Below are 24,045 nucleotides of genomic sequence, written 5' to 3'. Positions count from 1 at the left end.
TTTAAATACTTTGTCATTTTAAGTATTGGTACAGCATAGGATTTGCTTTTAAGAATTGAAAAACTGGAAGCACATTTTCTAAGTTCAGGGTAAAAGTACGGACAAGGTCTTCTTTGAGAGTTCAACATTATGACCTTTGGATGCCTGGTACAGTGTTTTCCAGATTGCTGGTGGGGACTCTTTAGTGGGTTGGGATTATACATGCAGGAGTGTATAGGATCACAGTGTAAAATGTATTTCTTACTTTGGAATAACTGAGAAAAACATTGGAAAACTGCTGGCCTAGTGATAACGTATAAACCCGGCCTTCCCTTTCAAACTGGAATATTCTAAACATATTCTTCATAGCAGTAGGTGTTTATCCAGGCCAGCTAATCTATTTATCTTGTCAGGTTAAACTTATCTAATAGTCTTGGAAGTATGAGACATTCAGACTTGTTCATTGTAGTAGTAGATTTGAGACTTTAACTTTGGCTTCTGGTGCATATCTTCTTTTTTGCTAGGGGGAGGAAGCTCTGAGCTCCATCACATATTTTAGAACATTCTTGGCACGTTACTTGTGGACTGTTCATGCCCTCCCCTACACAAGATACTGAAAAAAAGACAGCTCCATTTTAATTGTTTTCTTCATCATGATGCATGTGAAAGTCCTGTTTTTCATCAGTTAGTATTTATTTTGTTAACTTGTAGAAATTATGCTTTATGGAGGAAAGGGCAAGAAACATTTGTGTATTTATGGACAGTCAAACAAAATTTGAGCATAAAGACATTTAAAAATTACTCCTAATACTGCTTGTACTCTTTTTGTAAAATTCATTTTAAAATGGCAACCTTAAGTTAAATAGTAGCCTGTGGGGAATACATTAGATGGGACAGTCTGCCATTACTAAGTCATGAATTCAGCTGTTAATAGGAAATTCTTGGCTTCCTGAAATCTATCAGCACTTCCAGCCACTTAAAAAGCTGCTTTAGTTTCTATTCACTAAAGAAAATACATTTATTTTTTGAGTTATATTATTTATTCAGTGGCTACTTTTCAAAGATTTAAACACTCCAGAAAGCACATTTTCATTTTTTCATAAGAGAACATTTCAGACTAGTTTCATAATGTTAGAAACTTTGTCTTAGGGAATAGTTTTTCTCTAAGGAAAAATTTTAATGCTTATTCAAAAGTTATTTATATTACAATTCATTTATTTTCACAGTGAAGGTTTTTATATACCTGTGTTTCTAATTTAAATGATGTTCAGTAGAGATATTCAAGGTATTTTCATCATAGTTTCAGGGAAAATTTGAGTGTTTTTTTCCCCTGAGTTGTATAACCTTTAAGTTTTATATTTGCAGAAGATCAGTAGGTGTATCACAAAAACCCACGTGTTTATTTCACGGTGCCTTTATATATTATTGAGTGGCTATGCCTAGTTTTTTATGTGTATAATGAAAGCAGGTGTGGAGATAGCTAAAGTTCAGTGTTGCTAAAAAGCTAAGCTTTATGGGAGATATTTGTTTAGGAAGCCAGATCGCTAGTACTGACCTTTAAAAGTGGGCCAACAATACTAGTAGGGATTTGAGAATAAAATTTCTTGATCAGAAAAGGTTATGAAGTATTGTCATCATAATGTAGGTAAACAGGTTTTCCTTTATTAAAGTGAGTCTTGAGACTGGTTTGAAATTACTTTTTCATTGGTTCATGTACAGTTCCTTATACATCCAATTAATAAATATTTTGCAACTATTTGCTAGATACTATAATAACTTCTTATTCACAGGCTTTTAAAGCTTTCATTCATTTGTTCTGATAAATGGTATCAGCACTGCATCGTTCTTAAAAATAATAAATCAATATAATAGAAAATCCTTTTACAGCTGTCTGTATCCATATTGACTTTAAAACTCAGCACTGTCATTTTTTATAGTTTTTTTGTGTGTAAGTGCTGAACTATTCCAAAGGTGATTATAAATGGCTATTTTGAAGGAAAAAAATACTATCATTTTAGTACGATGTCTTCATCTTTGTCTTAGAGCTTCATTTGAATCCTATCGTTAAGGAATGCTACATGGTATGGTTGAAGCAGCAGCTGAAACTTCTCAATATTGCATGCCTCTTCTAGGTACTCAAACACCAAAATTTATCATAAAAGGAGGGCAAATAATACTATATTAAGTTCCCTGAGTTCCCACAGTGAAGGAATGCTGAAGCAGATAATGCTGCTACCAAGATAAGAAGTTCATTTTTCCTAATCTTTACTAAGTCTTTAAACTGTTATTTTTCTCTTGTCATTCTATAGGGGGAAAGTGAGGTTTTTGGAGAGGCACTAAAAAGTCAAATTTCAATAAAATGTAAAATTTAATTTCATTAAATATGGCTTTAATACCTTCAAGAATGAATGCCTTGAAATCCTGTAATATGGTCAGTAATCTGCGCAACGTATAAAGTGTGTTTAGATCTCCTACTTCTCACAGATTTTAGAAGGCTTTGTGATAAATGAATGAAGCTGATACCATACTTTTATTTTCATAGTTTACATTTATTTTGAACAATTACTGTGAATTGACACTCTTTTAAAGATTAAATTTATTATATGAATATAAATTTATTGCCAAGCTATGTTTACTTTTGTTTATTGAGATTGGAAAGCTCTTTGAACTCATAAGGGTAATCATTGATTATTTTGACTTTACCTGGCGGCTTTTGGTTCCTGTGAGTAGATATACTAAGAACTCTGCCATCCCTTTTATCTTGTGTAAAGCAAGTGTTGGTGGTATAAAACATCTGTCATACATATTTTAAAATTTTCACCAAAAAAAATCCTTATTTATAATGTTAAAGATGTAATAATAACTTATCGTTCTTTTAACTTTTTTTTTAAGGTGATGGATGTGGACATACTGTACTAGGCATTGAAAGTGGAACCCTCACATCCATAAACTACCCACAGACCTATCCCAACAGCACCGTTTGCGAGTGGGAGATCCGCGTAAAGATGGGAGAAAGAGTGCGCATCAAATTTGGTGACTTTGACATTGAAGATTCTGACTCTTGTCACTTTAATTACTTGAGAATTTATAATGGCATTGGAGTTAGCAGAACTGAAATAGGTAGGAAATTTTCTTATAAATGTACATGTAATACATCATTGCCCTGAGTTTTAAAACTAAAACAATTTTTGATGCTTACATTAAATAACCAGGCTATATAGGATGATATGTAAGAAATTAATTGTGTTGATGTGTGGGAATCTCAACTTTGAACCTTTTAGGAAGAGAAGATTCTTATCTGTTTATTTACTCTCCAAATAAGCTTGTCGGTACTTTTGCAACAAGATGCCACTCTGCTGCTTCCAAGGAGGACATTAAGTATCTCAATTTTTTGTTTTTTTTTCTAATCATTTTATTTGCAATTAAAGAATATATAATTCATGCTTAGGAGGCAGTATATCGTGGTGATTAAGAGCATAGGTTTTGGATTCAAAGTGCCTGGTATCAAATCCTCACTCTGCTATTAGCTTATGGGTGACTTTGGGCAAGTTACCTGACCTGTTTTTTCACTTGTAAGATAGGGAATGAACAAGTAACATGTGAAGTGCTTAGAACAGTCCATAACATGTAATATGTGCTTACTAATACTAGCTGCTATTGTTGTTATTCTTAGCTAAGATCAGTGGTTCTCAATTATGGCTGCATATTAGAGTCACCTGCAAAGATTTTTAATAATACTATATCTTAAATAATACTATATCCCCATCCTAGATCAGTTGAATCAGAATTGATTGGGTGGGATCCACACCTTCAGATTTTAAAGGCTTCTCAGGACAACCTGCTTTGTAGTCATGTTGAGAATCTTTGGCTTAGAGATCAGTCCCTTAGGCTTAAAGGTGGAAAAATGTCTAAGACTGTTTGGGTAAACCAATATCATAAAATAAATCTTGAATTCTCTGTGAGTTAATTAGGAAATATTTGTTGGTACACGTATATGAAGTATCTTTTAGAACTATAATTGGAACCCAGTATCTCTTCTGTCACCATGATGTTCATCCTCTGGTGGCCTTCTCTCCACCTCTAGTCAAATCCTCCATCTCTTCTCTACTTTTTGGCCTCTTACCTATGAGAGAAACAATTCCTGGTCAGCTTCTCTGACCGCTGATTGATAACCTCTGTTGTCTCTCAGTTAACTCCTAATTAACCTGGTAGCTTGATCACCCTGCGTATATTGCCAGGAATTTATGGTCTCAGATAAGCTTTTAGTAACTCAGATTGCCTGAGGATCTAGAAACCACTATAACACTAGTGTGGGGCAACTGGGTGTTAATTGCGTGATGCAGTAGGGAGTAAATAGTACCACCTAATCAGTCCTGTAACAGCCGTGAAGAAAGGTGAGCCACGGTCCTTAGCAGTTCACAGGGAATAAAGGAGCTAGGGAAACACATTTTATCAACCCTAAAAACTATATATAAATAGCACTTTAAAAAAAGAAAGGGGAGAAGTAGAGGGAATTGTCATACTTTAAGAGCTACATCTTCCAAAAATAATGTGTGGACCTTGTTTTGATCTTGGTTCAAGCTGCAGGAAGACTTAAAGATAATCCAGAGAAATTTTAAGAGGAATCGGTCATTCAGTGGTAGCAAGAATGATTGTTTTTGGTGTGTTAATGTTATAATTATTTTTTTTAAGATCTCAGTTCTTAGAGACATTCCGAAGTTTAAATCTAATATACTATTGATATTGTTTTCTACTTTGTGTTTTCCCCACCTAACAAGGAAATCATTCCAGCAACAAGGCACAGACATAGCCCTTAATTCTTTTTACAGCTACAGAGAACTCCATAGTGTGGAGGTACTGCAGTTTATTTAACCACTCTTTTGTGTACAGATATTCCCCTATTGTGCAGTTATAAACAGTGGTGCAATAAATAACTTTTCCATATGTATTTTTGTATTCTTGGAGGTCTATCTTCAGAATAAATTCTGGAAATGTGATTATTGGTTCAAAAGATAAATGTATATATAGCTTTGTTAGCTATTACCAGATTCCCCTCTACAAGGGTTGTGCCAACTTGCTTTACCATTCAGCAGTGCATAAAAATGCCTGTTTCCCCACAGCCTTGCCAGCATGTGCATCATCGTGCTTTTTAAGTTTTGCCAACTGATAAGTGAGAAATGGTATCTCAGTATACTTGTAATTTGCATTTCTCTTAGTATGAGTGATGTTGAACATATTTTTTTGTATGTCGAAGGTTCATTTTTTTAATAACTGTCATTTGCTCATTTTTCTGTCAGGTTTTTCTTTTTTGGGGGGGGTCTTTCTTTTTCTCTGGTGCTGGGAATTCTGTTACTATCCTTTAATGATAGTAGCCTCTGTGGGATACATGCTGCAAACAGTTTCTCCTTGTTTGACTTTGTTAATGGAACTTGTTTGTTTTGTTTTTTAAGATTTTATTTATTTGAGAGAACACAAGTGGGGTGAGGGGCAGAGGGAGAAGCAGATTCCCCACTGAGAGGGAGCCTGATGCAGGGCTCTATCCCAAAACCCGGGACTCCGGGGTCATGACCTGAGCCAGAGGCAGACACTCAACTGACTGAGCCACCCAGGAGCCCCTATAGAACTTGTTTTATGATATTTTTTGCCACACAGGTTTTTTTTCAATGTAGCGAATTGATTATTAGTTTGCACCTAGATTCTGAGTCCTAATTGGAAAGCCTCTCCCTACATATCCCAGTTAAATACAAATTTACCCATGCTTTCTTCTAGTACATGTATATGGTTTCATTTTTTAAAAATGTATATTTAGATTCCTGGTCCATTTGGGAATATTCTTTTGTATGATACAAAGTGTAAATCTAATTGTATCTTTTCCAGATGACTAGTCACTTGTCCTAACACTATGCATTTAATGGTCTGCCTTTGCCTCAGTGATTTGAGATATTGACTTTATCATATACTCAAGTTCTGTACATACTTGGGTTTATTTCTGGTTTTTCTGTTGTGTTCCGCTGGTCAATATTCACATAACCAAAACGTCACAGTTTTAATGATAGAAGCTTTATAATGTGTTTTAATGTGTCTCTCTTTAAGGATGTTCATTTTTATTGTTTTCCTGGCTATTCTTGCCTATTTATTGATCCATCTGAAGTTTAATTATCAACCTGTCCAACTTCATAAAAATGTTTGTTGGTATTTTTTATTGTGATTATATTGTTCATAATTTGTCTTTGTTGAGTCATCCTATTCAAGAACAAGAGCTGCTCTTTTTCTATTTGTTCAGATCTAATTTTGTTGTTTTCAAGGGTGTTTTTGAACTTTCTTATGTAGATTTTACACATTTTTTTGGTTAAAATTATTCCTAAATATCTTCTCTGTTGCTTGTTAAGTGGAAATGTTTTGGTTTTGTTTTGCTATTGTATCCTCTTACTAGTTACTAATTATATGAAGACTATTGATTTCTAAATGATGATTTTATATCCTACTACTTAACTTTTTTTAAATAAGTTTTATCATTCACTTTCTAGGAATTTCTAGGTACACAGTCATATCTGCAAGTAGAGATAGTTTTACTTCTCTTCCAATTCTTGTGCCTGTGATTGATTTCTCTTACCTAATTACATTGGCTAATATTATCAGTCATTGCTATGTTAAACAGTAATGGAGATGGTGGGTATCTTTATCTTGTTCCTGATCTTAATGGAAATGTTAGCTCAGGCTACTGTAATTCCATATACTGGATAGCTTACACAACAGAAACTTATTTTCTGATAGCTTTAGAATCTGGAACTCTGAAATCAGGGTGTCAGATTCAGTTCCTGCTGAGAATTTTCCTCCTGGCTTTATCGACAGTTACTTTATTTCTTTGTCCACACATGTCAGAGAAAGAGGGAGTGAGTTCTCTGGTTTGTTCTTACAAGGACATTAATCCTATTGGATTAGGACCTTACCCTTATGACCTTATTTAACCTTAATTACCTCCATAAAAGCCCTATCTCTAGATATGTCCATATGGAGTGGGAGGGGTTTCAACAAATTAATTTTGGGGATATGTAACAGGAAGTAATCCTTGATTTCTATTTTCTTGAGTGTTTTTCATTAGGAAAGAATCGGATTGTGTCAGAAAGCTTCTTAAACATCTGTGGAGATGATAATATGATTTTTTCTGAAATCTATTTGTGGATTATATTAATGGATTACCTAATATTGAACAAACTTTGTATTCCTGGAATGAATATCCCTTTGTTGTGTCATTCTTTTAATGTGGCATTGGATTCTGTTTCCTGATAATCCAGTTAGTATTTTTATATAAATATTGATATGCAAAAATTAGTGTATAATTTATTTTGCATTGTCCTTATATATGTAACATCAATACCTAACTTTATAATAAGTGCAAAGAATTCAGAAGTTTTCCTTCATTTTCACTGCTCTGGAAAAAAGTAAGAGTTTTTGGAAAGCTGGTATTTGATGGTTTTACTCTGTGAAACCATCCAGGCCTGATGCTTTTTTGGTAGGATAGGTCCTTATTATTTCTTTATTTTTTCTAAGGAGAATGATCTCTTTCAGATTTTATCTTTAAGTAGTTCAGTTTTAGTAAGCTCTTTGCATGGTAAATTACCCAGTTCACCTGGGTCTTCAAAGTTATTTGTAGTGATGTCTGCAAAATAGAATCGTATGAAATGTTTTGTCTCAACTCTATCGTATTTGTTGTGCTTATTTCTTTACATTGTTTTCTTTCCTTCTATTTTTAAACTGCTTTTGGAGCTTAATAACTCATAATTTTGTTCTAAATGTTATCTTTCAATTTATACTTTTTTACGGGCGCCTGGGTGGCGCAGTCCTTAAGCGTCTGCCTTTGGCTCAGGGCGTGATCCCCGTGTTCTGGGATCGAGCCCCACATCAGGCTCCTCCGCTGGAAGCCTGCTTCTTCCTCTCCCACTCCCCCTGCTTGTGTTCCCTCTCTCGCTGGCTGTCTCTCTGTCAAATAAATAAATAAAACCTTTAAAAAAAATTTATACTTTTTTAAATGCCTGTGATCCCCTGTTGTCTTAATCTTTACTATCCGATTTGTCTATTTTTAATGGTGTTAAATCTCACCAATTGTCTATAACTCCTATTATATAACATTCATTGAACTATTCTACTTCCCTCTTTTCTTCTCCCTTCTCTCCCTATTTTGACTGTTATAACATAAATTCATAACATGTAGCCTACATCATTCAACATCTTATTCTTCAACCCATCTCTAACTTTCCTATATCTGTATTTAAAAATATTAAATGTTCACTCTATGTCTTTTTGCCCAAGTTCTCCCAGTCGTATTGTGAGTGGGTGAAGTTCATCTTGGAATAGATTGATTCCTTAAGCAGGACCTATGGGTGCAGAATTTCTTGCATGTTTAAAACTGCTTATTTAAAAATTTTATTATGTGGAGACGTGAAGGACAGCTTGATTATATATAAATATGTCCTTGATTGACCTGTTCTTTCTTTTTGTTTTTGTTTTTAAATACTCTTCCATTATTGCCTGGCTTTTTATATATATATTTTTTTGAGAAGTTTATTTACCTTATCTTGAATGATAGATGTAAGAGCCACAGAGTTTTAGGTGAGTAGTCCTGACCTTGGAAAATAAATAGTCAAGAAGGCTAAGGCATCTCGTATCTGTTCATCATGAGAATACATTGATTACTGTCGATGGTTTTCATGAGAAGGCTCAATGGGAACTTAAATTTAACTTGGATTTGTGCCTGATGAGACAGTATCATATGAGGTTGTTTGTAGTTGCAAAGTACAGACGTCATATACAATTCAAAAGACTTTAAGTGAATCTTTGTGCCCTGGAATGGTCAAGCTGGTTTGTGGCCTAGAACAGAAAATAAATACTGAAGCTTTGTCTCTATAAATGATATCATCACTTCAAAGCGTTTCCCCTAATGGTTTGAGGCATGTCAATGAGGAATTGTCAACTGTCTCATTTTTCAACAGCGTTCAACTGGATAAAACTTAATCTGTGCAGTCCTATCCAAGAATACCTATTTGTGAGCCTTTACAGGAAATATTAAAAAGCTTTGACATTTCCTAAGTGGTGAAAATTTAGTTTTCTAAAAAAGCTTTGAAAGAAATTTCAGAATATGCTGTGTATGTCTCACCTGGGATGCTTGACAACCCATCTGGTTTTATAGAAGTTTACACATTGTTGTGACTCATTGCTTTTTACATTAGTATACTTGGTATGAAAAATTCTGCCAGCTATCAAGAAAGAAGCTGTCAATTTAATAGAAACCAAAGCCTTGAGTCACTACCTTTTCAAAAGTTTTTATTAAAAAATAAAAGCAGAATAACAACATTCTCTTTTGTCCAGAAGTTTGCAGGTGTTCAGAAGATAAGTCTTAAAACCCTAAAAGCATAAGTTTCATAAGAGAGAAGGGAAGCCCACTAAAAAAATTTGATGGGAGGATTGGTATTGCTTTGTGGGTATTTTGGTCCACATGAATACTATAAAATTTTCCATCAAGGCCCTTTGGCCACCGTCATGGATAGTAATAAAAAGTTGTGGGTTCTTTTGTCCAACCTGCCATTCTGGAAGAGCTTATTGGAGGAGGCAACTGTGCTTATAATCAGAGAAATACAAAATTTTAAAACTAACTATATTCCCTCCTTAAATTAGTAAAAAAAAATTTAATATCTTGACATGGGTGTAGTGAAATTGGTACTTTTTTTTATTGAGACTCTCTTAGTATAGATCACTTGGCTAGCGTTCTAGAAGTGTATGTTAAGAATCATTCTTGAGATATTTCAAAAATAGAAGTTGTGTTAGGAAGATGTCTATTCCAACATTATTCACTATATAGAAAAATTGGAAGCAATCTAAATTTCTAACAGGAAATTAAGGTAAATCTACCATATAACCAGTTCTTAGCCATCACTGTTTGCTATGAGCATTTTCTTACCTGTCTTTTGGTGAATGCAGAAGTACAATTCTACATTTAGAAGAGGAGTTACTCCCCATGTGCATGTGTTCAGCTTTAGTTGATAAATGCATTTGTGGTACCAGTTTATACCCACCACAAGTGTATGAGAGTTCCAGTTATTTGTCTCTACTTTTGCCGTTTTAACCATTCTTGTGTGTGTGTGTGTGTGTGTGTGTGTGTGTGTGTACCGATACACATTGTAGCTCTGCTTTGCATTTCCCTGATGCCTAATGATATTGTTCTCTTTTCTTATGTTTGTTAGGCATTTGAATATCTTTTATGAAAAGTGTTGAATTTTTTTATGCATTCTTTTTTATATTGGGTGATCATTTTCTTATTTGTAGGAATTCTTTCTGTAGTCTGGTATGGGTTCTTTGGGGTATATGTATTAAAGTGTATGTTCTCCGTTTCTATGGCTTTTTTTTTTTAATCTCCCTTATTGGTACCTTTTGATAAACAGACATTAATTTTAACTTAATTTTAATGTTCACAGTTATTAATTTTTTTCCATTTAGGATTACCTTTTTTTGTGTTCTCTTTTAAAATCTTTGCCCACTCATACGTCATGAAGAGTGATCTTCCCTAAACAAACTCCATTTCCACCTGTTGTATCTATTGGAGGTGGACACAGTTGATATGCTTTTTGCTCTAGCAAATAACTCCCCACCCCCGTCTTCTTTTTTTAAGTTGCAAAGTTTTTAAGAGGAGTGTTGTGCGGTGGCAGATCTCTCCATAGGCTAAATGATCTTCCATTTAGTGGAGAACATAGATCAGATTCCTTAAGTTTTGTGATGGTATTAACACCACCTTCAGTCTGTTTCAAATCAGAGGGATTTCTCCTCTCTTCTGAATACAAGTATTTTCATTTAACAACTTCCAGGGTTTGTTGCTGTTCATCATCTGCCAAAAGTATGGTTAATAATAGACTTTGAAAAACACATGATAACCTTAATACCTCTAAGCTCTAAGCAAGCGGTCTAGGACCCCAAATTGTATGGGCCAAGAGGCCAAGTAAAATACACCTGGTTCAGGCTTGAGCCATGGGTAGATTCTGCCTTGTGTACTTTACTTCCCCGGATTTGATCATCTGAGAGCAGGAGAGTCTTACTATACGGGCATACCTCAGAGAGATGGTGGGTTCAGGTCTGTACTGCAGGAAAGCAGGTATTGGAATAAAGTGAGTCAAACGAATTTTTTTGGTTTCCCAGGGCATATTAAAGTTACATTTACACTATAGTCTATTTAAAGTGTGCAGTAGTATTACATCTAAAAAAACAAAAACAAAAACAGTGTACATGGCTTAATTTAAAAATACTTGATTGCTAAAAAATGCTAACAATCATCTGCACTTTCAATCTTTTGAGTCAATTTTTTGCTGGTGGAGGATCTTGTGTCAGTGTTAGTGACTCTAACTGACCAGGGTGGTGGTTGCTGAAGACTGGAGTGGCTGTGGACATTTCTTAAAATAAGGCAACAGTGAACTTGGCTACATTGATTGACTCTTCCTCTCATAAAAGATTTCTCTATAGCCTGTGACACTGTTTGATAGCATCTTACCCACAGCAGAACTTATTACAAAGTTGGAATTAATCCTCTCAAACCCTGCCAGTGCTTTGTCAACTAAGTTTATGAACTTTCCTAAATCCTTTGTTGTCATTTCAGTAATCTTCGCAGCATCTTCACCACTAGTTTCCATCTTAAGAAGCCACTTTCTTTGCTCCTCTGTAAGAAGCAACTCCCCATACATTCAGGTTTCATCATGACATTGCATCAGTTCAGTCCCATCTTCAGGTTCCACTTCTCATTCTAGTTCTCTTGCTGTTTCTGCCACATCTGTAGCTACTTCCTCTGTGGAAGTCTTGAACCCCTCTAAATTCCCTGAGGGTCAGAATCAACTTCTTCCAAACCCAGTAATGTTGATAATTTGATGTTATTGAATGTTCTTAATGGCATCTAGAATGTTGGATCCTTTCCAAAAGGTTTTCAGTTGACTTTGCCCAGATCCACCAGAGGAATCACTATCTATGGCACTTTGTAGCCTTATGAAATGTATTTCTTAAATAATAAGACTTGAAAGCCAAATCACTTCTTGATCCTTGGGCTGCAGAAACAGTGTTATGTTAGCAGGCATGAAAACAACCTTCGTCTCATTGCACATCTCCATCAGGGCTCTTGGGTGACCAAGTGCAGTGTCAGTGAACAGTCACTTTGAAAGGAATCTTTTTTCCTGAGCAGTAGATCTTAACTGGACTTAAAATGTTCAGCAAACCATGTTGCATACAGCTGTGCTATCATCCAAGCTTTGTTGTTCCATTTCTAGCCCACAGGCAGGGTAGATTTAGCATCCTTCTTAAGGGCCCTGAGATTTTTGGAATGATGAAATGAACATTGGCTTCAACTTAAAGTCACCAGCTGCCTTAGCCCCTTAACAGGAGAGGTAGCATGTTCTTTGAAGCCAGGTTTGTTTTCTCGTCTCTGGCTATGAAAGTCCTAGATGGCATCTTCTTCCAATGGGAGGCTGTTTGGTCTACACTAAAAATCTGTTGTTTAGGGTGGCCAGCTTCATTAATGATCTGAGCTAGATCTTCTGGACAATTTGCTGCAGCTTCTGCATCAGCATTCGCTGCTTCACCTGGCACTTTTATGGTCTAGAGATGGTTTCTTAACCTTTTAAACCAGTTTCTGCTAGCCTCCCACTTTTCTTCTGTGGCCTCCTCACCTCTCTCTGCCTTCACAGATTTAAAGTGAGTTAGGCTCTGGCTTAAGGGGATGTTGTGGCTGGTTTGATCTTTTCTTCAGAACACTAAAACTTTCTCCACATCAGCAATAAGGCTGTTCCACTTTCTTATCATTTACATGTCCACTGGAGTAGCGCTTTTAATTTCCTTCGAGAACTTTTCCTTTGCATTTACAATTTGGCTATTTGTTGCAAGAGGCCTAACTTTCAACCTATCTCAGCTTTTGACATGCATTCTTACTAAGCTTAGTTATTTCTAACTGTTGATTTAAAGTGAGAGAGATGTGACTTTTTCACTTGAATGCTTAGAGGCCATTGAAGGATTATTAATTGGACTAATTTCAATATTGTTGTGTCTCAGGGTAAAGGGAGGCCTGAGGAGAAGGAGAGAGTTGGGGAATGGCTGGTTCACGGAGAAGCCAGAACACATACAACATTTATTAAGTCTGCCAGTCATATGGGTTTCATGGCACCTCAAAATAATTATGATAGTAACATCAAATCACAGATTACAGATTACCATAACAAATGTAACAATAATGAAAAAGCTTGAAAAATTGCAAGAATTACAAATACGTGACACAGAGACACAATGTGAGCAACTGTTGTTGAAAAAATGGTGCCAATAGACTTGCTAGATGCAGGATTGTCACAAACCTTCAACCGGTAAGAAAAAAGGCAGTATCTGCAAAGTGCAATAAAATGAAGTGTGCTGGTACACCAAAGTAAATTTCTGACTGTCTTAGTTTTCTGTTGTTTTATAATATTATCACAAACGTAACAGCTTAAAATAGCATAATTTATTATCTCAGTTTCTGTAGACCAAAAGTCTGGGTTTGGCACGACTGGATTGTCTGTTTAAGGTCTTGCCTGGCTGAAATCAAGGTAGTCAGCTGGGGATGTGGTTCGCATCTGAAGCTGAGGGTTCTCTTCAAGCTCATGGACTCTTGACAGAATCTACTACTGTCTTGTAGTTGTAAAACTGGGGTCCCCATTTTCTTGCTACCTATTGCCCAGAGACTGTTTTCAGTTCCTAGAGGTTGTGTGGAGTGTTCACCACATAGATGTTCCTTTTCTTCTAGCCCAGCAGGAATTTCTCTCATTTCCAATTATGTGACTAACCAGAGAAAACACTCTGTTTTCAAAGCGCCTAACTGATTAGGTCAGGCCAACCCAGGAAAATCTCCTTACCATATATGCAATATTCAGATAATTTAAAAAAATTTTTAAAGGCAGGGATGCGCTTAAGAAAATACTCTAGGAGCATAAGAATATCCCATACTAGAGGAAATTTTAAACTAAGCACACATTGGAAAAGTTCATCTTCACAAATTAAGAAAACAACAGATTACCAGTTTCTTTTATCTCTAATACTACTGGGCAGCGTGGGGAGAATAAATTGATACAGCCTTTCTGAAAAGCAGTTTAGTGGGAATAGTTCGTGTTAAAGTCATAGACTGTGCACGAATGATGAATGAAGAGCTAGATGACACTGTGCTTGTGCATATGTGTATGCACCCTATAAACACATTTATGTTCATTTAATGATTATATCCCTAGAAGATAAACACTATTGTTTTTATTTAACAGCTGGAGAGAGCTGAGCCAGAGAGAGGTACCCTCCCAAGTAGTATTAGCTATTATCTTGGTGTAATAAGATGATGTGAGAATGATTATTGTTTTTTATTGTTTTCTTTTTATATTCTAAATTTTTGTAAAGTTTATAGATTGTTTAAAAGTACTTATAAACTGGAAAAAAGTGATACAAGGGCTGCCTTGAAATAAACACCCTCTATTGATGGTAGGAGTGTAAGTTAATTTAACTTTTGGAAAGCAACATGGTCCTGTAATTTCATTTCAAAAAATCTGGCCTCAGTAATTATTTTAGGTATGGAACAAAGTTGTATGTGTAAATGAGTCTATTATATCATTATTTAAAGTATGGAAAAATTGGAAACCTAAATGTCCATGATAAAGGAAATAGTCACATATCCTATGGCTTATCCACTTAGAATTATTTCAGAGATGATTGGTTCTAGCCCCTACCACATTTTCCTGAGGCCCTCCACCTCCATTTCCTGTGGAGTGCACTTGGAGTCCCTCGCCAAGGCTTCCTCATGCCCTGCTGTGGTTTATATTTCCCATGGGGTTGACAGCCCTGCACCAAACCCTCTCCAGCACCCAGGACTCCACACAGATGACCCACTTATATCTTATACTTCTTCCCATTAAGTTACATCCTTTCCTTCTCCCAAAAGACAAGAGACACTTTTTCAGCCAACTCCAGATAGATCTTCTCAATTCTCAAAATTCCTTCTGTTTCCAAAAGGTTACGTTGTTCCTTCTTTCAGATTTATCACCATCTCTCTATGACAGTTTATCCTGGGAACTCCAGAATACTGGCTGTGTTGTTTGTAATTTTTAGCTGCTATGAATACTGCTGCTCTGAACTATCATTTACAAGTTTTTTTTGTGGACATATGTTTGCATTTCTCTTGGGTATATGCCTAGAAGTACAGTCGCTAGGTCACATGGTAACTCGATGTTTAACCATTTGAAGGACTGCCAGACTGTATTCCAAAGCAACTGCACCATTTACTAGCAGTATTGGTAGGGTTTCAGTTTTTCCAGATCCTTGATCTTCCTTCACATTGTAGTGGGTCTGAAGTGGTATTTCATTGGGGTTTGTTTGATTTGCATTCCTTAATGGCTAACAATGTGTGTGCATGTGTATGTGTGTTGCACAGTCTATTAGGTTTGGAAAATGTGTGAAATATATCCATCATTGTGATATTTTCACTGCTCTAAAAGTCCTCTGTGCTCTACCTATTCATCCTTCTTCCCCCAGTGCCTCACAACCACCAATCTTTTTATTGTCTTCTACTGTAGATAGATCTTTTTATCGTTTTGTTTTTCCAGAAGCTGATAAAATTGCAATCAAACAACATGCAGTTTTTTCACACTCTCTTCTTTCAATTAGTAATGTACATTTAAAGTTTCTTTATGTCTGTTCATGGCTTGATAGGTCATTTCTTTTTAGTATCGAATAATATTTCATCATCTGGATGTATCCATTCACCTACTAAAGGACATCCTGGTTGCTTCCAAGCTTTGGCAGTTTATGAATAAAGTTGCTATAGACATCTGTGTGTAGGTTTTTCTATGCACATACTTTTTCAACTCCTTTGAGTAAGCATCGAGGAATGTGATTGCTGGCTTGTACAGTGGGACTTTTTAGTTTTGTAAGAAATCCCGAAAAGAGGGGCACTGGGGTGGCTCAGTGGGTTAAGCATCTGCCTTCGGCTTGGGTAGTGATCCTGGGGTCCTGGGATCAAGCCCCACGTTGGGCTCCCTCTGCAGTGGGAGCCTGCTTCTCCCTCTCCTCCCTGCTTGTGCTCTCTCACTGTCTCTGTCACTATCTGTCTCTCTCTCTCAAATAAATAAATAAAATCTTAAAAAAAAAAAAAAGAAATCCCGAAGAGTCCCCCATTTTGCCTTCCCACCAGCAACGAATGAGAGTTCCTGTTGCTCTACATTTTCATCAGCATAGTGTTGTCAGTGTTCTGGATTTTGACCATTCTAAATTCCAGTAGGTGTCTAGTGACATTTCATTGTTTTAATTACATTTCCCTGATAACATGTAATGTAGTGGATCTTTTTATATACTTGTTATCTGTATATTTTTAGTGAGGTGTCTGTCAGGGTCTTGGCCTATTTTTGTTTCAGGTTGTTTTCTTATTGTTGAGTATTAAGAGTTCTTTGTATATTTTGGATAAGAGTCCTTTATCAGATGTGTCCTCTGTCTACAAGATACCTGTGTATCTTGTAAGTATTTTCTCCCACTTTGTGGCTTGTCTTCTCATTCTTTTGACATTGTCTTTCCAGAGCAGAAGTTTTTAATTTTAATCAAGTCCACCTTATCAGTTATTTCTTTCATGGATCGTGACTTTTGGTGTCCTATCTAAAAAGTCATCATCTTACTCATACCCAAAGTCATCCAGATTTTCTCCTGTGTTATCTTCTAAGAGTTTTACAGCTTTGCATTTTACTATTAGGTCTGTTTTGAGTTAATTTTTGTGAAGGGTATAAGGTCTGTGTCTAGATTTATTCTTTTGCATATTCCTGTCCAGTTGTGCCAGCACCATTTGTTGAAAATACTATCTTTGCTCCATTGTATTGCCTTTGGTCCTTTGTCAAAATTCAGTTGACCATATTTATGTGGATTTACTTCTTGGCTTTCTCTTCTTTTTCATTGATCTGCTTGTGCTTTCACCAATATCACACTGTCTTGATTACTATAGCTTTATAATAAGTATTAAAGATGGGTAGTGTCATTCCTCCAGCTTTTCTTTAATATTATATTTGCTATTCTGGGTCTTTCATCCCTCCATATATCCTTTCAAATCATTTTGTTGATAGCCACAAAATAATTCACTGGTATTTTTTTCTAGGTTTATTGGGAAATAATTGACATACATCATTATATAAATTTAAGCTGTACAGGATGATGGTTTCATTTACATATATTGTAAAGTGATTACTACAGTAGGTTCAGCTAACATCCACCATCTCCTCTTCCCCCGACCCCCACACCTAGGTGCCTCTGCCTCTGGTACCCATAAGCTTGACACTGTTTTCTGTGAGTTTGGTGGGGTTTTTTTTAGATTACACATGTAAGTGAGATCATCTCACTTTTTGTCTTTCTGTATTTGTCTTTTTGTGACTCATTTCACATAGCATAATGCCTTTAAGGTCCATCATTGTCGTCACAAATGGTAAGATTTCCTCATGATTTATGGGTGAATGATACTTTGTTGTTTAATATTTTGTTACATGTACATGTATCCATTTATCCATTGATGGACACTTAGGTGGTTTCCATATCTTGGCTATTATAAATAATGCTGCTATGAATGAATCTTTTTGAGTTAGTGTTTTTATTTGCTTTGGATATATTACCAAAAATAGAATTGCTGGATCGTATGGTAGTTCTATTTTTAATTTTTTTGAGGATCCTCCATACTATTTTCTGTAGGGACTGTGCCAGTTTACAATACCACAAACAGTGCACAGGGTTTTCTTTTCTCCAAATCCATACCAGCATTTGTTGTCTCTTACTTTTTTGGTGATGGCCATTCTAACAGACATGCAGTGATATCTTACTGTGTTTTTCATTTGCATTTCCCTAATGACTAGTGCCACTGAGCATCTTTTCATGTACCTGTTGGCCTTTTATATATCTTCTTTGGAGAAATGTCTGTTCAGGTCCTTTGCCGTTTTTTAATTGGGTTTTGTTGTTCTTGTTTGCTTTGAGTCATATAAGTTCTTTATATATGTTGGATATTAACCCCTTAACAAATAAATGATTTGCAGGCATTTTTGTTTCCATTCCATAGGATGTCTTTGCACTTTGTTGATGGTTTCATTTGTTGTACAACTTTTTAGTTTGATATAGTCCCACTTATTTTTTATTTTGTTGCTTGTGCTTTTCTGCATTGTGCTTTTCTACATATTTCCTACATAGGTAATCATATCTTCTGTGAACAAACAGTTTTATTTCTTCCTTTCCAATCTGGTACTTTTTTTCCCTTGTCTTACTGTGTTAACTAATACTTCTAGTATGATGTAAAAGAGAAGTGGTGAGAAGGGACATTCTTGCCTTTTTTCTGATCTTACTGGAGAAGCTTTGAATTTCTCACTAGTAAGTTTGATGTTAGCTTAGGTTTTTTGTTTTTGTTTTTGTTTTTTTTTAAGATTTTATTTATTTATTTGACAGAGACAGCCAGCGAGAGAGGGAACACAAGCAGGGGGAGTGGGAGAGGAAGAAGCAGGCTCCTAGTGGAGGAGCCTATGTGGGGTTCGATCCCAGAGCACCGGGATCACGCCCTGAGCCGAAGGCAGATGCTCAACGACTGCGCCACCCAGGCGCCCCAGTTAACTTAGGTTTTTTGCCAATATTCTTTATTAAACTAAGGAGTTCCCCTCTATTCCTAGTTCACTGATGGTTTATATCATGAATGGGTGTTAGGTTTTGTCAAATGCTTTTTCTGCATCTATTGATTTGATCACAATACTTTTTTTGCATGTTGATATGATGGATTACATTATTTTAAAATGTTAAACCTACCTTGCATACCTGGGATAAATCACACTTGATCATGGTGTATAATTCTTTTTAATATATTGTTGGATTTGATTTCTTAATGTTTTTTAAAGATTTTTATTTTTAAATACTTTCTACACCCAGTGTGGGACTCAGAACCCCAAGATCAAGAGTTGTGCACTCTCCTGACTGAGCCAGCCAGGCGCCCCTGATTTCTTAATATTTTGTTATGGATTTTTATGTCTATTCCATGAGAAATAATGACCTGTAGTTGCATTTCATATAGTATGTTTGATTTTGGTTTTCTGGTAGGGCTAGCCTCATAGAATAAGTTAGGAAGTATTCCTTCTGCTTCTGTTCTCTGCAAGAGATAGCAGCGAATTGGTATAACTTTTCCTTAAACGTTTGGTAAAATTCATCCGTGAACCCACTTGTGCCTGGTGCTTTCTTTTGAAAGATCATTAATTATTGATTCAGTTTCTTAAATAAAAATTAAAAATTCAGATTGTTTCTTCTAGTTTGAGTTTTGGCAAATTTGTGTTTCAAGGAGCCTGTTCCTTTCATCTAGGTTAACAAATTTGTGGAGATAGATTTGTTCATAGTATTCCTTTATTATCTTTTCATGACCATTGGATCTGTAGTGGTGTCCACACTTGCATTTATGATATTAGTGATTTGTGTCCTCTTTTTTTCCTTAATTAGCCTTATTAGAGACTTACCTTCATTTCAAAGAACCAGCTTTTGGCTTTACTAATCTTTTCAATTGGTTTCCTGTTTTCAATTTCACTGATTTCTGCTCTAATCCTTATATCTTCTTCTTACTCTGAATTTAATTTGTTTTTCTAATTTCCTAAGGGTAATGGTTTTTTAAACGTTTTTATTTGCCTGGAGCTTGGATTCTTTTAGACTAAAACCAGTGTTTCATAGATCTTATGGTGATTAACGTACTTGATGAGTTTTTTTATTTATAATTTTGTGTATATATCCATATAATATTTTTTGAAATTCTTATTTTATCCATGAGAAACTTCTAGAGATATTGGTGGGGCTTGAGAGCCATCAGTAGAACCTATAATTATTAGCAGGTAAATGATTTATGTTGATTTAGGAGTATCTTTAAATGGCCAAACTAGGAAAATGGAATTAAAGAATTAACTCGTGTATTGCTCAGATTAGGATATATTGCCCAGATTAGGAATGAATTTTCTTCTTCCCTTCCCAGAGTATTTTGCTAAGTGCTTGCATTACTTGTATAATGGGTAAAACCTTTGATCAAAGGACAACCAAGTGAGGAGAGAGACATTCATTTTGGCGGGGAATAAGATGTGGGGGCAGGTGTTTATTTGGTATATATTGAACTCAAGCACCTGCAGAGTCAACTATTGTACTCTTCTTTTTTCTTCTTTTCTATGTATAAAATCTGTAGACAGTGTTAGATGTTTAAGAATTTGGGGGTTTTGTTTTAACTGATAACTGTCAGTATCGCTTTAGGGTTAAATCATTCCCATTTTCTGGAAAAAACAAAGAATTACCTGGTTTTAGATCTAACACATAAATACAAAATAATGAAATGTATTTAAAATAATTATACAAATATTACAATGGGGCGCCTGGGTGGCTCAGTCGAGTAAGCATATGCCTTCAGTTCAGTTCATGATCCCAGGGTCTGCCTCTGCTTCTCTCCCCCCTCCCCCCACACCCGCTCATGCTCGAGTGCCCTAAATAAGTAAATAAGTACATAAATAAATAAAATCTTATAGATGTGGCTATTTAAATCTTTTGCCCATTTTACAAGGTGAGATTGAGTTGTAAGAACTCTTTAAACATTTCAGATATGAGATCTTTATTAGATTGTTTCGTAAATATTTCCTCCCAGTCTGTTTTGTCTTTTCATTTTCTTAATGGTATCTTTTGAAGAGGAAACATTTTAAATTTTGATTGAGTGCAGATTACTCATTTTTTTCTTTAATGGATTTTCCTTTTGGTGTTGGATCTAAGAAATCTTTGCCTAACTCAAATTCACAAAGATTTCTCCTGTGTTTTCTTGTAAGAGTTTTGTAAGTTCAGCTCTTAGAATTAAGTCTATGATCCATTTTGACTTGAAGTAAAGTTCTAAGTTCATTTGATTTTGCATATTAATATCCACCTAGTTTAATACCTTTGTTGAAAGAGTTATCCTTTCTCTATTGAGTTACTTTCACACCTTTGTCAGAAACTGGTTGACCACATATGTGGGTTTATTTCTGAATTCTGTTCTGCTCCATTGAAATATATAGAGATATAGGTGTAGATATAGAGATATAATATAAATAAAGATTTAGATATAGATCAGGATTTGCCATTACAGTGTATCGTACTGTCTTGATTACTGTAGTAGTATAGTAAGTATAAAATCAAGTTATAGTAGTCTTTCAGCTGTCTTTTCACTACACAATTATGGCTATTCTGTGTCCTTTACATGTCCATATACATTTTAGGCTCTACTTGTTATTTTCTAAAAAAGAAAAAAAGCAACACTAGGATTCTGATAGGGATTGCATTGAATCAATAAGTCAGTGTTGGGAGAACTGACATCTTAACGATATTGAGTCTTCCAGTTCATGAGCTTGGTCTGTCTCCCATTTTATTTAGGTTTCCTTTAATTTTTCTCAAGCAGTGTTTTCTTTTTCCTTTTTTTTTTTTTTTTTTTTTAGATTTTATTTATTTATTAGGGAAAGAGCAAGCAAGCAGAGTGGCAGGCAGAGGCAGCAGCAGGAGAAGCAGGCTCCCTGTAGAGCAGGGAGCCAGATGTGGGACTGGATTCCAGGATTGTGGGGTCATTACCTGAGCCGAAGGCAGATACTTAACCAACTGAGCCACCCGGGTGCCCCAGTGTTTTCTGCTTTTTTTAAGTGTACTGACTTGTTTTGTTTTGTTTTTTTGTTTGTTTTAGAGTGCCAAGAGCGTGGGGGTTGGGGCAGAGAGAGGAGGGCAGAGAGAGAGAATCTTAAGCAGGCTTCACACCCAGTGTAGAGCCTGAGAGGGGGCTTGATCCCACAACCCTGAGATCATGACCTGAGCCGAAATCAAGAGTCAGATGCTTAACTGACTGAGCCACCCAGGCACCCCTTGAATTTTTTTTTAAAAAACTGATCCCTAAATATTTTAATATTTTTGATGCTGTTGTGAAGTTTTAAAAATTTCATTTCAGATTATTTGTGACCAATATGTGGAAATATAATTGATTTTTGTATATTGATCCTGTGACATTGTTAAAAGTTCCATTACCCAGTTCTGTTGGGGTTTTCTTGATTCTTTAGGATATCTTACTCAGATCATATGTAGTTCTTGAAAATGGTATTTGTGGAAATACACATTACGTTTACTCTAGAATGATATTGCCATAAGCTAAAACATTTTTGGAATGTTATTCTTTATTCAGAATTTGTGATTTTACCAAGCACATAAGAAAATGCATTTTTATTAGTTATTGGTGGGTATCTTGCTCTAATTTTTTTCTTCTTCCCTTTTATTAATCTGTATTAGGTATGTTATTTTTATATGTCTATTAGACATTAAAGGATAAAAGTTGGCAGTTGGATATCTACGCCTGAACTTCAAGAGAAAGGCTCTGGGGAGAGTGTATGTGAATTGTCAGAACATAGTTAAAGCTGTAGGACTGGGCACAATCACCTAAAGGGACTGACTAAAAGTTAACAATCCTTGGAAGAAAAATTGGGGGGAGTCTGAAAAAGATTTAAGGGGTGCCCTAAGCCCAAGAATCTAGGGGTACCTTGTGGGGAATATGTTAGGAATATTACTGAGTAACTGTCATTTTGTTTATGAGCCACCTGCATGCATGAAATGCTTTAATTTTTTTAATCCCTCCTATTTTAAAGAGTATACAAGAAATGTGTTTCATAAGAAATTCAATCTTTGTAAGATCACTGATGCCTATATCATTTTTTTCCTTTGAATTATTTACAGTTGGCATTTTTTTCTTTCTTCAGAGTAATGTGATTTTTAATCACTAAACATCCTAATCATCATTTTCTATTTAATATCCAGTTCAGTATATTATTCTGATGCTCTTACCTACGTTGTAAATATTACTGACTTCATGAGAGTCATACCAAATATCTTTTTTCCCCCTCATTCCTAGGCAAATACTGTGGTCTGGGGTTGCAGATGAACCATTCAATTGAATCAAAAAGCAATGAAATTACAGTGCTGTTCATGAGTGGAATCCATGTTTCTGGACGAGGATTTTTGGCCTCATACTCAGTTATAGATAAACAAGGTAATTTTCAACTTTATACCACAACTTCCACATTTTACAGTTTCTAAAAACAAAAATGAAGTGTTTCTTCTAATACTTGTTATCTGAGGTTAGAATAGAGTAGAAAGACTGAACAGTTAATACATATATAAATTTTGCAAATAAAATTAGTTCAGTTTCAGAATTCTAATAATTAGAAGTATATTAACATTTATATAAATTCCATACACTTCCCTTTCCATAGTAGAGGAAATACTGACTTTTCACTTTTATAATATTGGAACACAAATGACAATAACTTTTTAAAAATCTTGTCAGTTATTGAAATGTATCATACCGATTTTTGAAGCTTTATTATCCACAGCTTACCATTTCATAGTACTGTGTTCAAGACCACATTATCATTCTTCTCAAAGGAATAGAGTCTGACACTACAAAATAAACCTGAGATATGTGCTCGGTTGTTAATGTTGACAGTCTTGGGGGAAAATTAAAAGCAAGGGTATTCAGTGGAAGAGAATGCAAAATTTCCTTGAATTTCTAAAATAAAATGCAAAATTTGAATAAAATCTCTCCTGGGTTTTGGCTACTGTGGTATGGATTTGTTTCTTTTGCTGTTAGGAGCACTGTGGTACTGTGGTAGGAAAGTTTTAAGAGGTGCTGTTAATGCAAGAATATGCCAAACAAAGCAATCATTTAAATTAGAAAATAGATGATTATTTTAATACTGAACAATGATTTAACTAAGCTAACAATTTAAAATTTTTAAAAAGCTGTTACTTTATATTGTATAAATGAGAAAATTAAGAACCTGCTAAGTGTGAGAATGTTGGGCACTGAGAATGACTGAGGGCAGTGCAAGCTGTTCCTTCTCAGCTCTTTTGGGCTTGAGGTAGACACCATAGGTCTCATTAACAGTTCCATTTAGAATGTGATAGAGAAGCAGCTGTTCTGTGGGAAGAAAGGTCTACTTTTTCCTAATTTCTAAGCTA

At 35.4% G+C, this 24,045-nt stretch overlaps 1 protein-coding gene across 2 annotated transcripts in view; it reads left to right on the top strand.

Moving 5' to 3' along the window:
* The window catches only part of DCBLD2 (discoidin, CUB and LCCL domain containing 2), an 80,314-nt gene that overhangs the window by 13,375 nt on the left and 42,894 nt on the right, over positions 1-24,045 (top strand). The window contains exons 2-3 of one of the 2 annotated variants that reach the window (XM_002925508.4): positions 2,872-3,099; positions 22,937-23,074. In XM_002925508.4, the coding sequence (XP_002925554.3) occupies positions 2,872-3,099; positions 22,937-23,074 (366 nt within the window). The remainder of the gene's footprint in view (positions 1-2,871; positions 3,100-22,936; positions 23,075-24,045) is intronic. The other variant, XM_034657223.1, reaches the window with a different exon arrangement.

The sequence above is a fragment of the Ailuropoda melanoleuca genome, chromosome 1, assembly GCF_002007445.2.
Source record: "Ailuropoda melanoleuca isolate Jingjing chromosome 1, ASM200744v2, whole genome shotgun sequence".
Classification (NCBI taxonomy): domain Eukaryota; kingdom Metazoa; phylum Chordata; class Mammalia; order Carnivora; family Ursidae; genus Ailuropoda; species Ailuropoda melanoleuca.
Note: the sequence above shows the minus strand (reverse complement) of the source record. Positions and strands in the feature narration are given on the sequence as shown.